This window comes from Balaenoptera physalus (genome assembly GCF_965194825.1).
Source record: "Balaenoptera physalus genome assembly, chromosome: X".
NCBI lineage: Eukaryota > Metazoa > Chordata > Mammalia > Artiodactyla > Balaenopteridae > Balaenoptera > Balaenoptera physalus.
The window spans coordinates 46,620,117-46,637,617 of NC_138903.1; the positions used below are offsets into that span (position 1 = coordinate 46,620,117).

At 49.6% G+C, this 17,501-nt stretch overlaps 1 protein-coding gene across 9 annotated transcripts in view; it reads right to left on the reverse strand.

The window, feature by feature from the left end:
- IQSEC2 (IQ motif and Sec7 domain ArfGEF 2) overlaps positions 1 to 17,501 on the reverse strand; it is an 82,855-nt gene that overhangs the window by 42,531 nt on the left and 22,823 nt on the right. For 3 of the 9 annotated variants that reach the window (XM_082445099.1, XM_082445105.1, XM_082445106.1), the window contains exons 2-3: positions 16,099 to 16,128; positions 3,601 to 3,696 (exon numbers count right to left, since the gene is read on the reverse strand). In XM_082445099.1, the coding sequence (XP_082301225.1) occupies positions 3,601 to 3,696; positions 16,099 to 16,128 (126 nt within the window). Of the gene's footprint in view, positions 1 to 3,600; positions 3,823 to 5,485; positions 8,009 to 16,098; positions 16,129 to 16,398; positions 17,178 to 17,501 lie in introns of those variants that run through there. The other 6 variants (XM_082445103.1, XM_082445102.1, XM_082445101.1 and 3 more) reach the window with 6 other exon arrangements.

A 17,501-nucleotide genomic window follows, 5' to 3' on the forward strand; every position in this document is an offset into this window, starting at 1 on the left:
CTGCTACAGAGTATGGATGGATCATGAAGGAAAAGCTGTTTCCTACTGATGGACATGTAGGTTGTTTTAATTGTTTGCTATTATAAACAATGCTGCAATGAACATCTTTGCATATGTCTGGAAGTAGTTTTGAAGGATTCCTAAAAGTTGAGTTGCTGGGCAAAGGAATGAACATTTTGTTTAAAATGTAGATAAAAGCTATTTCCGTGGCTTTAACATTTTTATAAACTGGCTAAAAATAAAGATTATTCCTACTCATATAATCCTGTCTTTATTTAAGAAGCATATATCATGCAACCTTTTCATTAAGAGTTGGTTGAGAATGCTATCCTACAAAAGGGCGTGTGATAAAGAGTTGCACAGTATGGCTTATGCTTGCAGTTGGGGTTGGGGTATTTTAGAAAAGGCCTCTGGCTGGCCAAATTGGGGTCTACCTAGTAGTAAAACTCTAGAGGAACCTAACTCTAAGACATAGTTCTCAGCTTGGAAGTATATGCACATTTAAGTTTCTGGGGGCAGCTAACAAACTGGTCCCATAAGAAAATGAAACCAATTCGTACTCTTATCAAGGAATATGAGAGATTCTGTTTCCTCACAACCCTTTCAATCTTTTAAATTTTGGTACTTTAAAATTAGTACTTTGTCGTTGTTTTAGTTACATTTCTTTAGCTATTTGTAAGGTTGAACATCCTTTCTCATTCATTAGCTGTATATTTCTCTGAATTGTCAAATCACGTTATTTCTCCACTTTAAATAGGTTGTGCACCTTTTTCTTATTGATTTCCGGGAGACGATACAGACAGAGATATTAACCTTTGCCTGATGTCTATGTAGCAAATACTTTCTTCTAGCCTGTTGTTGCTGTTTTAACTTTGTGTATAGTATCTTTCTCCACACAGACGTTCTTAACTTTAACGTAGTTGAAATTATTGCTCTTTACTTTATGGCTCCTGAGTTCTTAAACCCTGATCAGAAAGGCTTCTCCACCTTGTTATAAAAATATTCTGGATTTTCCTCTGGTACTTTTACAGCTTTATTTTTTGCATTTGTTTTTGTACAAGGTAGGGATTTAACTTAAATTTTTTCCAAATGGTAGCTAATAGTCCCATCCTATTTACTGACTTCCCACTGATTTGAAATGCATTCTTTGTCACAAATTAAATTCCCATATGAATATATGGGTTTGTTTCTAAATTCTCTATTTTGTTCCATTTATGTATTCCTCTATTTCTGTGATGATATAATATTTGTAATTTCTGTAGATTTATGGTAAGTTTTTATATCTAATGGGGCAAGTCCCCCCTCATTGTTCTTCTTTTTCAAAATTTTCTTAGTAATTCATGGGCATTTACTCTTCCAAATGAACTTTAAAATCCAATTGCACAATTCCCAAAGAAAACACCACTGAAATTTTAATGAGAAATACATTGAACCTTTTGATCAAATTGGGGGGAAAATGTCATTTTAAACCATACTGAATTCTTCCCATCCAAGAATAGGATATGACTCTTGATTTATTCAAGTCTTATAGCCTTTGATGAAATTTTAGTTTTCTACAGAGAAGTATTTTAAATTTCTTATAAATTCGTAGCAATTTTATCTTTTTTTTTTGCTATTGTGAATGGGAATCTTTTTCTATTATGTCTTCTAATTAGTTATTGATGGTATTCAGAGAAGCTGATGGTTTGGGTGTATATTTATCTTGTATCTACCCATCTCACTGAATTGTCTTATTAGTTCTAATAATTTTTCCTTTTATTCTCTTTGATTATCCAAGTAGACAACCATATCATCTTCAAATAATGCTAATTCTGACTCTTTATTTCTGATATTTATACCACTTATTTCTTTTTTTAATCCCAATGATTAAAACTTCCAGAAAAACACTGGTCAGTGACAGTGATAATAGTCATCCTTATTTTGTTCCCAAATTGAATGGAAATTTATCTAGCACTTCACTGTTACACTTGATGATTGTTTTTGGTTTCTGATAAAAATTCTTTCCAAGTTAAGGAGGTTTTCATTCATTCCTAACTTACTGTACTAGTTATCTATTGCTGTTTAACAAATTACCCCAATGCAGCAAGAGATAACTAAGGCAGTAAGGGTTTTTAAATCAAGAATGGATGTGTGATTTTGTCAGATTATTTTTTCAGCATTTATGGAGATAGAGTAAAAAGATTGTACAACTATTAGTATAATCAATTACAATAACAGCTTTCCTAATTTTGAACAATCCCTGCACTCCTGGGACAAACTTTCACTTGTCACGATACAGTCTTCTTTTAATACGCTGATGGATTCAGTTGGAGAATCTGTAATTTAAAACGTGTTGCTCTATTAATATGTGAGGTAAGGCTATAGTTTTCCTTTTTTTGTCTAAACCTGTCCAGTGATACCAGCCTTCTAGAATGAACTAGGAAGCTGTCCATCTTTTCCTATTAGCTGATCTTTCAAGATTGGATAGAACTTCCATGATACCTGAACTTCCATAATACCAGCTGGGCCTGGTACCATTTCTGAGGAGAAAACTTTGACCATCTTTTAAACTTCTTCTATACTGTTCTATTCTATTCAGGTTTTCTTCCACTCCTTAAGTGATTTTGGTAATTTATATTTTCCTAGAAAACCACCCATCTCATCTAGATTTTCACATTTATTGTTATAAAATTACACAAAGCATTTTCTTATGACTTTCATATCCTCTGAATCTGTGGTTAAATCCCCTTCATCATACCTTATTTTATTTATGTTTTCTTGCCATTTTCTCAATCATAACTGCCAGAGGAGGGTCTGTCTAGTTTGTTGGTCTTTTCAAAAAACACCTCTTAGCTTATCAAACCTTTTGTTTTCTATTTCATTAATTTCTGGTTTTATATACAGTAATTACTTGATTCTGCTTTCTTTTGGTTGTTCTTTTTCTAGAATTTTCTAGACTCTTGATCAGAATAATTAGTTCATTTAAACTGTCTTGTTCTCTAATAAAAGCATTTAAGACTACAAACTTTCTTCTGGGAACCCCCATGGTCATATCCCATAGGTTTTGATCTATGATATTCTCAATTGACATTTATTCTAAATAGTCCATAAATTCCATTCTTATTTCCTCTTTAACACAAGTATTTTTAAACTTTTAAATGGACCTAGCCTTTTTGCCATTGCTATTAATATTTTATTTCATTGCATTATAATCAGAAAATGTAAAATGTGTTTTCAAATTAACTTGGAAATAATCTCCTTCCCCAAAAGTATAATCAGATTGTTCTCTCTGTCTAAACACCCTTCCCCATCCTATCCAACTGACAAACTCTTACTCATCCTACAAAACAGCTCAAATGTTACATATTCTAGGACCAACCACTCCCACTTTGGGGGGAAGGTATCTAGAGAAGGATTTTTAAGGAAGGACAAGCTACAAACAGGCTGTGAACGTCCTCTTTGGTCTCCTGGCCTGGTCCCCCAGTCACTCTCCTCACACGCTCAGACACCCATTCCACAGTCACTCCAGAGGCTACAGGGAGATGGGGGAGGGGCTGGCAATGATATTGATATTTGTCTGGAGGGGTGAGGGATTGGGGGAGGGGTGGGTCTAGCTCTTACCTGCTCTCTGCCAGCCTGCCTGAGGGGGTAAGCTTCATGGAGTCAAGGACCTGAGTAGGACAGCAATACTGGTGTAGAGTATGAGACGCTGTGGACCTGAGAGACAGCAAGAGACAGAGAGAGAAAGAGAGACAGAGAGAGAGACAGGGAGGGAGGGGGAGAGGCAGGGTGGGGAATGGGGACAAGGAGGTGAAAGTGAGTGGGATAGGGGAAAGGGGAAGACTGGGTGGAATGGGTGGTGGAGGATAGGGAATGGAAGAGGAGGGGGTGGGAGGGAGGGAGGGAGAGAGGGAAGGGGAAGGAGGAAGGAAGGAAGGAAGGAAGGAGGAAGGAAGGAAGGAAGGAAGGAAGAAAAAAAGAAAAAACCACAAAGTCAAGAAAGAGAGGACGGCACTCGAACCACAAACAGAACACAACGACAACAGGGGGCAGCAGAGACGAAAGAGCTGGGCTGGGCCTCCTGTGTTCCAGGTGACTCCGTGGGGACCTCGGCCTCAGAGACACTGGGACACCACAGTAGGGAAGGGGGAAGGGAGCCCTCCTCACACCAGACGCCACACGGGTAGGGAAGAGGGGAGAGGGAAGGGTGGATGAAAGAGAAAGGGAAAAGGTGTATGGGGGGTTCCCCCTTAGAGAAGACCCCTCACAAGAAAGGAGGGAGGGATGGGGAGAAAAGAGGCTCTGGGTCCAAAGAGGGGGAAGAACCCAGGCCAGGGCGGGGTGGGGGTGGGGTTGGTGCAGGAGACACTGGAGGAGGAGAGGGAAAGAGACAGAGAGAAACCGAAAGAGACAAGACAGAAAAGGAGAAAGACAGAGAAGGAGGAAGACAGTGAAAGGGCGAGACAAAAGACACAGAGAGAAGACGGGGAGAGGCAGAGAGTGCCAGAGCAAAGGACAGGAGAGGCGAGGGCGGAGGAGAGCTGACAAGGTCTCAGTGGTCTTGGTGACAGGATGGGACTCGGGCTGAGTGTGCGAGTGGGGCCCAGCGAGCCAGAGGACGGGGTGGTTCTTTGCTTCCAAGGCCAGTGCTGCGCCCCCAGCCTGGGCAGGGCCCAAGCTCCGCCCCCCAGCGCTGTGCTCCCACCCTTAGCGTGGGGTCCAAAGGCCCCTCTGCCTCCTGCTTCCACATTAAAGTCCAGAGGAAGGGAAGGGGGAGGAGAGACAGCAGCGTAGTGAGGCCGAGGGCCCTGTCCCTGCCCTACCCAGCACAGGGCAGATGCTGGGAGTGAGTGCCAGGTCAGCCAGCCCCTGCCCCCCACGAGCCCCTGAAGGCAGGTTGTAGTCAGGGCCTGGCCATTCAAGAGCCAAAGTAAAGGCAGGGAGATGTGGCTGCACGCCAGGCCAGCTGCCCACTATCTCGCTTGCTGCGAATTAGAGAGGATGCCTAAATCTTAGAACTTAACAGAGAATCCTGGAATCTGATACTCTTCTTATCAGAGACTCTGGAATATTTGTCATCAGCAAACGACTGTTTCTCAAGTGCCATCTAAGTGCCAGTCACTGGCCCAAGTCCTTGACCTATTAAACCTGAGACTCAGAGATCCTTAGGCTGCTGGAATGTTGGGTATCAGAGAGTCTCAGCTGTTGTGGACAGCCCCGCAGTGCCAGGCTAGGTGCCAGGGCAGCCACCAATTCACACCCCTAAGGCACACTGCGCTGCTCAGGCTCCAGGGTCCTTACAGAGCTGGGCACCCAGATGCCCCTGGGCTCACCCACTTGAGCTGGCTCCCTCCCCCAAGCCAAAGGCCTCCAAGAGTCCAAGAGGGGAGCCAGGAACCAGGAAGCCAGGAGGCTGCTGAATCAGCAGCCCAGGGACCAGGTCCAGGCCTGGGCAGGAAGGGAGGGGGTCGGGCTGCAGGGTTGGGGGTGGGGGCCAGGTTCCTACCTGCTACTCCTCCCGGGGGGCTCCATGGGTCTGGACCTGTCCCGAGGGCAGGCCCCCTGGCCAGGGCGGTGCCTCCACCGACTCGCCACCCCCTCCTCCCCAGCCCTTCCCTAGAAGGAGGAACCAAGGAGGCGGGGCCAGGCCTGCTGGGCTATAGGCCAGACTGCAACTGGAAACTTTGCTCCTTCCCCTGCTCCCCCAGGAGGGCTGGGAACTCCTAGTACGAGGAAGCAGCTTTGAGAGCTTGAAGTGACTCCTCTGGGCCAAACCTCAGGCTGGGCTCACTATATGCACCTCTGTTGGAATCTCCCCAAGCACCCTGTCAAGTACCTGTCACTAGCCCTATTCTCCCGAAGAGAAAATTGAGATGTAGAAACATTACGTAACTCGGCACAGGTAATAGAGCTAGTAAGTAGCAGAACCCCAAGATCAGGACCTGGTTTGGCCATTCCCAAATCAGGACTCTGTCCCCTTGGCCATATTGCTGCCCTGTGAATACAGAAACCTTTCCATAGAAGCTTTTCACAAACATTCTCATCTTATCTTCCACAGAGTTAAAGAGACTCTGTGTGGTGGTTATGCTGGGATGCTCCAGTTCAAGTAAAATTCAAATCACCCATTTGGGGAAATCAAGATGAGGGCCCAGCCGATATTCTTGACCATTGCAATAAGCTCTCACTTTCTTCTGCGTTGTTTTCTGAACTGGCTAAGAGAAATGCTCCCTGAAGAGAAAAGCAAAAATCAGAAGACACGCCATTCACAATCTAGAGGCTGTTCTTCCAAGGAAATTGCCCCACCTGATTTTACAGAGGGGGAGATTGAGGCCTGGAGAGGGGAGGAGTCTTACTAAAGTTCATACAGCCAGTCAAACTAGAATCCCCACCGACCTACCACAGTAATCTCTCTCTCCTCCTTATGTGGGGGGCTGGAGAAAGGAGACAATTTGGAGGATTTGAAGGGTGTGGGGTTCCTGAAGAGTACCCCAGATCCAGCTCAGAGGGCTCCTGTCCTTTCACAGCCCCAGAGCCCAGGCCCCTGGCTGTTCTGAGCAGAAGGCAGCCCTGGGAGGGGCCAGGGGGCCAGTGATCTAGAAGGAATAGGAGCTGACAGGCAACAGGCCAGCCTTCCTGCCTTCCTGCCTTCCTGCCTCCCTGCCGGGGCAGCTGGTTCCTCTCAAGAAAGCCAAAGCTGCTGAGAGAGATAGGCCCTCCGGACCACCGCAAAGTTGGCATCTATGGGCCCTTCATGGCCTCTTCGCCCTCTGCCCACCCCCTAAAGCCCCGTGGTCTTCAAGGCTCTGGTCTCAGCCCCTGTTTTTCTTTCTCTCTCCCTCAGCAACTCTCTTGGCTCTTGTGGCAGCCGCACCTTGTGCCCATTTGCACTTATTGTCCTAAGGGTGGCACCTGTGGCCCAAACCCTCACCTTGGCCTGGCAGAAGTTGAGAGACAGAAATTCTAGTCCTGGCCCTAAGGCTGATGCTGTGTGACCTTGGGCAAGCCCCTTCCCCTCTCTGGTGAGGCAAAGAGCTTACATTTTGGTGCCTGGCGGAGCTGGGTACAAGTGCCAGCTCTACAACTTTTCAGCTGGGTAACCCCTCTGAGGCACGGTTTGTTCATCTGTAAAAGGTGAGTGGCAACTCCTATCTCACAGGTTCTTGTGAGGTTTCAGTGAGACAAATATGCACATGCTGAAAAGTCTCAGTTTGAGCCTGAGAGAGTATGATCCTTCTCCCAGGGAGGTAGGGGAGACTCTTGGGAAACCTGTTTGTTTCGGGCAGGGGAAGATTTCTAGGAAGATACCTCTTCATCTGGGCCACTCTTGGAATTCAGGCATATCTGAGCCTGTTGGGGCGACTCATGTGATAACCCTCTAGGGGCTGAAGGGAAGAAGGAGCTAAGGGTGAGGAGCCTGACCCAGCCGCAGGGCACTGGCAGGGCCTTCGTTCACTTATGCTACAGATCCTGTGAGCCAGGCACTGAGCTGGGGGACAGATACGGCAGTGACTAAGGGCAGTCAATGTCCTGATCTCATGGAGCTCATATCCAAGTGAGAGGAGACAGACATTATTCAACCACTAATGGAATTAAGCAGGGCAAAAAGTGGAGGTAGTGGGGGAGAGTGTTCCAGGCAGAGGAAACAACTTGGGCAAAGGACCTGAGGTGGTATTTCCAGGAACTACAAGGAGGCCAACGTGGCTGAGTGGAAAAAGCAAAGGGGAGATGAGCGAGACTGGAGATGTAGGCGGGGGCCCAGTCATGCAGAGCCTGGAGGTCCTGATAAGGTTTCAGTATTTATACTAAGAGGAATTTGGAAGCCTGTGGTTCATGGATAGGCCAGGGGTGGGGAGTGTCTCTGAAGCCCCTAAAGTTGTATGAAAAATATGAGTGAGTATGAGTGCATTTCTGGGGAGAACATTGCTTTCATTAGATCCTCAGATGGGTTTGTGATCCCAAAAGGGCAGGGAAACTCCTTATATGATTCCATTCCCTAAGTGCCCACTATGAGCTAGTGTCAGGCATCCCAGGACCTTCTGTGAGCTGCCCCTCCCCCCCACTTCCAGGTGGTCTCAGCCTCCCCCCCATCTTCAACCTGTGCCCCACCCAAACAGAAGTGCCTACAATTCTCTGCCACACTCTGCTGTCTGCCCTCACCTTTGCCTCTGCTCAAAAGACCCTTCCCCACCACCCTTCCCCCACTGCCACCTCCCCACCTCGTTAGCTCCGCCTTGTTCCTCACAAGTCTGCTCAGAGGTGGTGCCCTCTGGGAACCTGACTCTGGGATCCCTCCCCTGTGTCCTTCCCACCCTGCGTTTCTCCAGCTCTCACTATTCACATGCTGTTGCCCCTTCTGGTCCAGGAGCTCGGTGGGGACAGGGACCATGTCTTATTCATTCCAGTGTCCCCAGCATCCGGCACGGGGCACCTAGTCAAACAGGTCAGCAGGTATTGGGAGACAGACAATCCACACTGAGGTGGAGGCTGCAAGATGGGCTGCTGGACACTAGAGGGCACTGTGGCCACTGGAATCCTGGCCTGCCGCTGCCACTAGCCAGGCTGACCCAGGCTGGCCCTGGGACCAGGCAGGCGGAGAAGCATGGAAACTCTGCTCCTGGGTCCTGCAGCTCCTTGGCTCTGGGTCTAACTGACCGGGGTCCCAGTCCCAGCTTCCCAATTTACCTTCTTCCCCCTTTCCAGATTATCTCTCATGACAGCCCCATCCCACTGCAGATACAGTTACAGTTCTTCACGAATGCAAGTACCAAACACTGCTCCACAGCCCTGGCACACTTTTTTGCTCTGTCTGCAACACTCTCCACTTCACCTCACCCCACCCCCACCCCTCACCAGGCTAACTTCTACTCATCCACCAAGTCTCAGTTTAGATGTCAGCTTGGAGAAGCCTCCCTGACCCTCAGGCTGGGTTGGGTACACTTCTGAGGTTCTCCCACAGCACCCTACACTTCCCCTGTAATTGTCTGTTTCCTTATCTGTTTTCCTACCAGACGGTGAGTTTCCTCAGAGCAGGATTCTATTATTCATCACTGTATCAACCGCATTTAGTTTAGCAGAGTGCCTGGCACGATGTAGGTACTCAAGAAATTGTCCCATGACTAAGTGGATGGATGGATGGACAGATGGATGGATGATCTCAGGCAAGTCACTCTACCTCTCAAGGTTTCAGTTTCCCCCTCTGTAAAGTGGATCCAATCACCCTTACTTGGCAGAGCTGCCAGGAGGATTAAAGATAAGGTGTGTGGAATGCTCCCTAACAGTACCTGATACATAGTACACATTTTCTGAATCAAAGCATTTATTAAGTTGAAGGAGGCTTTGCCCTGAGCCTGGGATGATCTCTCCCACTCAGGCTTACCACCTATATGTGGAAGATAGCCTTAACAATAATAAGAAAACTATCATTTTTATTAAAAAATAACAACAGCACCTGCTATGTGCCAGGCCAGAAGTAGGAGCTCCCTAAGGAGGTGGGCAGTCTCCAGTCTCAGCCAGAGGATGCAAGGCCCTGGCCGAGGTCAGAGCCATGGGCATTGCCCCTGCATCTGGAGAACAGTCATTACGTGCACAGCTGGTTCCAAACTCTTTACTCATAGGTGAAAACCTGTCTAAGGGGTCATTAATTCCCTCTGTAATTAATGTAAAAACTGCAGGGTTTGTATTAATGGAAGAGTAAGCTCAAGCATCAAGTTGATAATATTGATAATGTGTGCTTGTAATTCTATACTGCAGATAACTATAAATTCAGTCACTGCACTAATAAAATGTGAAAATTCCTGAAACAACCAAGAACTTGGTAGCAGCTGTACCATGAGTAGCATTATGCCAGTTGTTCTGAGGCTATGAAAATCACCGCACACTGGTGGCGATGGTAATATTCACTGTGCACTTAAAGGCTGTTTGGGCACAAAATAAGGGGAAATTTTTAGATAAAACAGGGCATTTTGATGCAAGAGCATGGAACTTGAAAGCATCGTGAGCAAAGGTCGACTTGCATTAGAGTAGGAACCAAAACCTTGATGGACGAGCAAGCTTACAATTGTGGGCCTCTGAGCAGACTACTCCCCAGGCTGTGACCTCGCTTGTGAACACATAAAAGCTGTGGGCACTGTAGAAGAAACACCAAGTCCCGAGTATTTGACCTCTACCCTCACCCACTTCTAGGAGAATCCACTCCCACCTACAGCCCCTTGCCCCCTCATTTACCACAGGATGGACAGAAACGGTGCTGTCCCATGGGGGTGGGCCCTGAAGCTGGAAGGTCACATAGCTTCTAGGTTGGCGGCCACATCAGGCCACCTGAGAGCAGAGGAAGCCAATCCAGAGAGAGGAGTCAGTGACAAAGAGATGACAGGGACCAGGCAAGTCATGAAAGATGGAGAGAGACAAGGCATGAGCCAGGGAGATGCAGAGATGCAGAGAGAGAGAGAGAGAGAAAGAGAGAGAGAGCAATCTTGCTCCTTGACTTCTTGGTCCCACTTCCAGTTGGCGTGAGGCCTGGCTATACATCATTTACTGCTCTTAGATTCTGTGAGATGTAGCCTCACAATAGTCTCCCCCCCACCCACCCTTTATTCTTGAGAGCATTTGAGTGGGTTTCAGTTCCCTGCAACAAAGTGTACCCAGACTAAGACAAGGGAAAATTGCGGATATAAGTGCAGGGCTTGCATAAGCAAAAACGCATAAAGAACACTTAGGTAGGGAGGGGTGAATGCAATTATAAAGCGTTTGTGTTTGTTCACCCAAATGCTCCCTCATTTCCTGACAGTTGCGACCACAGATACATGCTACAGTCGCACACTCACATACGCTGACATTCAGTGGACACCGAGACAAATGCAGCAACAACCAGATCTGCTTCTATGCAGACACCCTGCCGTGCATGGACACCCACCAGCACGCAGCGCTGCCCCTGCGCTCCTCACACCCGCACAGATGCGGAGCCACACCAAGAACACAGTGGCGCTGCCCGGGAGGTTCGGGCCAGGAACTGAGGCTCGACTGGGCTCTGAGCAGCCTCCCTCCCCAGCTGCCAAGTGACTCATCCCCAGGGCTGCTAATTAAAGCCAGGACAGAGGGGACACAGAGGAGGGGAGGGAAAGAGAGAGAAGGCAAGTTTATTTTGGTGCCAACCAGGCATGCAGCCAGCTTAGGGGTCACCCACTTCCTGGGGCTGGGCCAGGCGGGGGCAAGGGAACACTAACAGGAAGGGGAAGGAGGACCCCCTTACCTCTTCTTGCCCCTCATGAGCTTCCTGGAAAAAGGTACCTCCTCAAGGAAAATTACCCATCTCCCTCCCCCCCCCCACCTCCCTCCTCCTCCATCCCACTGTCAGATTCAAGTTCTACCCCTTCCAGCCTCTTGTCCTTACAACTGGCTTCTCCTCGTCAACACACTCCCATTTGGGCTTGCCAGAGCTGGCTCATCTGTGTCTGTAGCCCGCTTCCATCTCCCCCATGGATCACCCAACACAGGCCTGGTACATAGGGAATGCTCTGTTCGTGCTTCTGGAATACAAATGGGTTAACCTCGGTATAGCATGGTGACCGCAACTCTGATGGTCTGGATTCCGATCTGAGTTCTATGGGGGGGAGAGGGTAAATTATTTTAACTCTGAAAGCCTCAGTTTCCTCACCTGTAAAGTGACTAGAATATATACTCTATAGGATTATTGTGAAGATGAAGTGAGAAAACACAGGTAAAGTGCCCAGCATGGTGGCCAGCATATATGGGCTTTAGCTATCACCCAGTAAGTGCTGCTGCCGCTGATAAATTGTGCCCTGCCTCAGGCCTGGGGTAGCAGCAATTATACAGAGCTGAGTTCCAAGCCTGGCTCCACCACATAGGACCCGGGGGAGCTCAGACAAGCCACATAAGCTCTCAGAGCATTGGCTCATATGTAAAATGGGGATTCACAATATGACACCATAAATTTACTGTAATGATTTGGGCCTGTCAAGGGGAGCCCAGCTCTCAGAAGCGGCTCCATGCATTGCAGCAGCAATTACTAAGGATAGCAGGAGGAGCGCAGACCTGTGGGGCCAAAGAAGCCCAGGAGGGAGGAAGCAGTCACGGTGGACTAGGGCAGCCAGGGAAGGCACCCCAGAGTGCACAGGGCTGGAGTTGGACCCACCAGAGCCAGAGAGCATTCAGCAGGCAGTAAGTGACAAGGTTCCAGCAAAAGGAAGTGGTGGGAACAGAGAGCTGGGCAGGGCAGGCAACCAGGCTGCGCTGAACAGGAGGCAGCACGGGAGGGAAGATTTGGAAGCAGCTGGGGCAGCTCTGGGGACTGGCGGTATCTTGGACATGTGGATGGGGGAGCCACGGAAGGTCTGTGAGGTCTCAGCTACCCCAGATTGCCAGGAGGTCAAAACAAGAAAGAATCTTAGAGATTACCTAATCCAAACTCCCGTTGGACAGATGGGGGCACTGAGGCCCAGAGTGGGAGGCCTCCTCTGGGAACAGAGCCAGTGTTGGCTCCTCCTCCCACTTCTCCTCCCGACAGCAGCGGCTCCTGTTGCCATGGGGACGTCCCTGGCTCTGCGGGTGTCAGCAGCTCCCCCACCTCCTCCCTCCTTCCCTAGCAACAGGCCACCTCCTCTGGCTCTCATCCTTGCGTGCCTGTCAACCCCAGCCTGGTCCCCAGGGCCCCCGAGTTCCAGCCAGACCCTCACTGCAGCGGCAGCACCTCTAGGCCTGGGCTCCCTCCTCTTCTGGTGGCGGAGGTATCAGCCCCTCCTGCCCCTCTGTTTTCAAGTTCTGCGCCTCTCCACATATCTCAAGCTTGACTGCCCCATAAATGACAATGTATTGGGTTAGGGGATGGCGGAGGGCACTACAATATGTTGAGCCACCATTTTATGCTGAGCATTGCTTTAAGTTCTCTCATCAACCCAAAGAAGTCAGAATTATTGACCTCATTTTACAGATGAGGAAAGTAAGGATCAGAGAAGCCAAGTGACTTTGCAAACAACACACAGCTAGGAAGCAGGCTCTGCTGAGAGCTAGTTTGTGACCTTGAGCCATCGCCAGTCCCTTTCTGGACCTGGATTTAAGGCGCCTGTAGGTCTGACAACTTCTCATGGATCTACAGGAAGTCCAGGCACCTTCCTCTGCCCACAGCCCTTTCGCAACACCAGCTGTTCAGCTCTAATTAGACTCCACACTTCCTCTGGCACCCCATACCTGGAAGCCCTCATGCCTGGGCCCTGCCACGGGGGTGGTGTTCAATCCACCGACCCTGCCCATTCCTTCCCATTCCACTTCCACAACAGCCGAAGTCTAGCTCCTTTCCTTCGTGTTTCTTCTACCCTCCTAAACTTTCCCCTCCACACACACAATGTTTATTAGATGACAACCCTGGGGCTCCAGGGGGGAAATAGATCTGTTCAAAGTCACGTAACTAGAAAGCGACCTGGCCATAAATGGAACCCTTTGCCCAGATCCAGTTGCTGCCCTTTCTGTGCTGCAGAGCCCCGCCTCTCTCCTCCAGCCTCCCCCGGCTCCCACAGATGACAGAAGGTGTCTGTGACCCAGTCCCAACCAGACCAGTTCTGAACTTTAACACTTGCTCCTTTCCTGACCAGATCTGTTTTAGCCCGACTGACTGCCCCCACCTAGCCCCCCTCACCTCCGATGCCTGCTGGTTTCATTTTCAGGGATGCCCTCCTTACACAAAGTCTGCGTGTCAGTCCTCCATGACCCAGCTCAGACACCATCTTCTCCAGGAAGCTCTCCCTGACCCCTAACTGAAGTGAGCTCAAGAATTCACATGCGGGTCCTCAGAGCATCCTCAGATGACCCCACCCAGCTCTGGTTCCAAGTTAAAGGATCTTCCCACCGTATTTGCAAGATTTTGCCCCACAAGTGCTATTTTAGGCCCCTTCCACAGTCCAAGTTTGACCCTTGCTTCCACAGTTGCTGAGTCTTCAAGGTCCCTGTAGCCTCCTTGACTGTAGGTCCAGGGTGGATGTCGGGAAGTACATCTCAGTAAAACAAATAACAGCTTTGGAAGCAGACAGCCCAGGGTATGAGTCAGAGTGATGCCACCCTGCCCCATTGCTTTTATTTCCTTGGGCAAGGCACTGACCCTCTGGGGAACCTCATTTTCCTCATGTGTAAATCAGGGATCCCAATCCATGCCTAATAGGGCTGTTGTGAGCATTAAATAAGATCACATTCAGAGTTCTTAGTATGTGAGGAGCAAATGATAACTGCTATGATTACTAATATTAGGATGAGGATGAGGATGATTATTATTATCTGCAAGGCTGTCAAGAGCTCCTGTAGGGATGGCGTGGGCAGGGCTCTGGGCTTGGTGCCAGGCAGACCTGGGTTTGAATCCTGGCTCAGCCATAAATAAGTTTCATGGCTGTGGGCAAAACCCATAACCAGCGTGAGCCTCAGTTTCCTCAACTGTAAAATAATGATGATAAGGGCAGCCCAGGTTCCACCTACAGTGTCACTGGGAGGATCAAACAAAAGAAAGTCCCTGACAACTTCTGTAAGTTGTAAAGGCCCAACGTACATCATCATGTGATTTATGATTATGATAACTATTAAACACCCTGAGCTATAGGTCCTAGGAACTCCCCTGCCGGGAAGAGCTAGAGACGCCTTCAGTCGCGTTCCTTGACAAGTCGCAGGCATATCAACGGGGATGTCTGGGGGCCTGTGCTCGGAGTCAGCCCAAGCTGTCTTTCTCCAAACCCACAGTGGGGCACTGCGATCAGTGTCCTTTGCTAGACCAGTGCCTTCCTAAATGCTAGGACAGGCTGTGCCCAGGCCATACTCCTTGGCTGCATGCCGGACTAATTGCATCTCGTCATATACCCCTTGCCTGGACACTAGGCCTGACTGTATCTATCACACTTCCCCTGCTTTCCTGCTGGCCGAAGTGTGCTCCCATCCCACAGCCCCTACCTTGGCCCAGGGCACCAGTGTGCTCATCCGATCCCCCCTGCCTGGGATGCTAGGACACAGCGTGTCTCATTACGCACCTCCGTCTGGATGCTGGGATCCTCTGCCCCCCTCCCATATCCACTGCCTGGATGCCAGGACCTGGACTGCTGCATATGGTTGGACAAGCAGTGCCTTGCACAAGGGTTCACAGCCAAGAGGGTATGAGTCGTGGCTGAAATTCAACCTGTGCTCTACTCACTGAGCCGGGAACCCTGGTGAGGGGCTGCAGGAGTCCTGTGGAAAGGGAACATTCCTCCAACTGATCCACGCAGTGGATTCTACTCTTCACGTAGGTGCTATATATGTTAGTTGCAGCCCTGGCTGGAACTGAGTGAGCCCATCTCATGCCTCTGCTGCCTGGACCCATCTCATTTCAGAGGCCCACTGCATCACCCCTGGCCTGGATGCTCTCTGACTGGGCCCTACCCTGAGCCCCCCATCATTCCCACATAGTCCCTATCCTTGACACTTGTGTTTTCACGAAGCTTCTGATGGGTTAAGGCCTGGGAAATGCACTAATAGTCCTTGCCCCTACCCCAGTTTTACCCCCAAATGGCAGATTGATCACATCCTGAAAACTTACTGATTGATGCTTGTAAACCTTTTTCACCAAGCATGCAAAAAAAAAAAAAAAAAAGTGCGCTTGTTACACTTAAATATAAGGTATATTTAAGTGTAACATTACCTTAAATATAAGGTATATTTCTAATGACTGGAATGTGTCACATCAAAAGTCCATCCAAACCACACTACTCAGGGCTAGTGCAGGTCAGGTTGGAGCACAAACGCCAGACCAGGGAAGCCCCGTTTCTATCGTGTCCCCTTCTCCCGGGAGGAGAGGGGAAGAAGGTCCCGGGTCCAGAGCTGACCTCTCTGCAGGTCAGCTTTCCCATCTGGGTAGCTCCCATGAGCCCCTCCAGTGTTCAGCCAAGCCCCCAAATCAGCTAGGGTCAGAAAGACTAAGGAAGAGTTTTCAACCCCCTCCCTACACTTGCCCCCTTCCCACCCCTAATACCAATGGGACAAAACCCCTGGAGTTGGCCCCCGCCCCTCCCATGGATCCCGAAGTGACAAGCCAGAGGCCCCCACCCCAGTCCCTGCCCCAACTCCCAAGTACTACTAAAGAAAGGAGGTACTGACCTGACTGTTCTGGAATTCTCACCATCAGATCTGAAAGAAACAGAGAAAAAACCCGACAGTCAGCATATGCCCTCTACTCCTCTCCTCCCTCTGCCCTACGCAGCGGCCCCGACACCTAGCACGCATCATGAAAATGAAGGGTAGGGCATTTCGTGCAGAGAGAATGGCCAGTGCAGAGGCCATGAGGTGGCGGAGGGCCTGGCCAGTTGTTGGGACAGGGAGGAGGACAGCGTGGCCGGGGTGGAATGAGTGAGGGGAAGAGTGGTTGGAGGTGAGGTCAAGGAGGTGCCAGGAGCCAACCATGTTCTAGCCTAGTGGGTCATGGTGAGAAGCCTTCCTCGGAGTGGCTGAGAGGCAGCCTGCAGCTGTGGCCAGGGGCAGAGCCCGAGGTTTAAACACCGAGAGACCAAGCCTCAGATACTGGCTCTGCCACTTACCAGCCCTGTGACCTGGGCAAATCACCTCCCTGCTTGGAACCTGAGCCTCAGTCTCCTGACTTGTAACACGAGGCCAATCCTTGCAGGGCTGTTGGGATGATTAAGCCCTTTGCAGCCCAGCAGACAAATGCCAGGTATTATTAACAACATAGAAAAGGCTTTGCCAATTGCCTGGTCCAACCTGCTTATTTTCCGGATGACAAGAATGAGGCTGAGAGGGTGAGTGAGTCAGCTGCTGGGCTCCTTTCTACTACATTGGTCTGCCTTCTTTATTGTGAGGCCCCCTCAGAGGCAAAGGAAGGGCAAGAGAAGAGAGTGGCACTGGGGACAGCTTTGAGGGGACTGAGAGAATGAGTGAAACCGGACCCACACCCCCTCCGGCTGTTCCTCCCTAAAAGAATGTGTGTGTGTGTGTGTGTGTGTGTGTGTGTGTGTGTGTGTGTGTGTGTGTGTGTGTGTGTGTGTGTGTGTAGGGGAGGAACAGTGGAACTGTCCTTGGGGGTGGGGAAAGGGAGGAAGTAGAACCAGGGCACTTGGAAGAAGCGGGGAGAGTGTGTGAAGTGGCTTCCCTGTCCCCTCTGTCCTCTTCTTCCTCCTTTTCTGCCCTCCCTCCCCCACCCCCACTCCCACTGCAGACTTCGGAGGAGACAGAGATGAACACATCACAGGCTCTGTCCCCAGGTGAGAGAACCAAGAAGCGACCTTAGTGAGGGGACCTGAGTGGGGCGAGAGTCATCTATGCTGAGTGCAAAGTGAGAGGGACACGCGGGGAGGGGAGGCGGAGCTGAGAGTGAGTATTTGTTGGAAGAGTGAATGGAGCGCCCACCGGCCAGGTGGGGCAGGCAAGCATCTGGGTGCAGGAGCGCAGGCAGTGGGTGAGGCCATTGCTTCCAGTTCTGCTACTTACTAGCCATATACTCCTAGGGAAGGCACTCCCCGATGTCCAGCCTCAGCTTTCTCACTTGT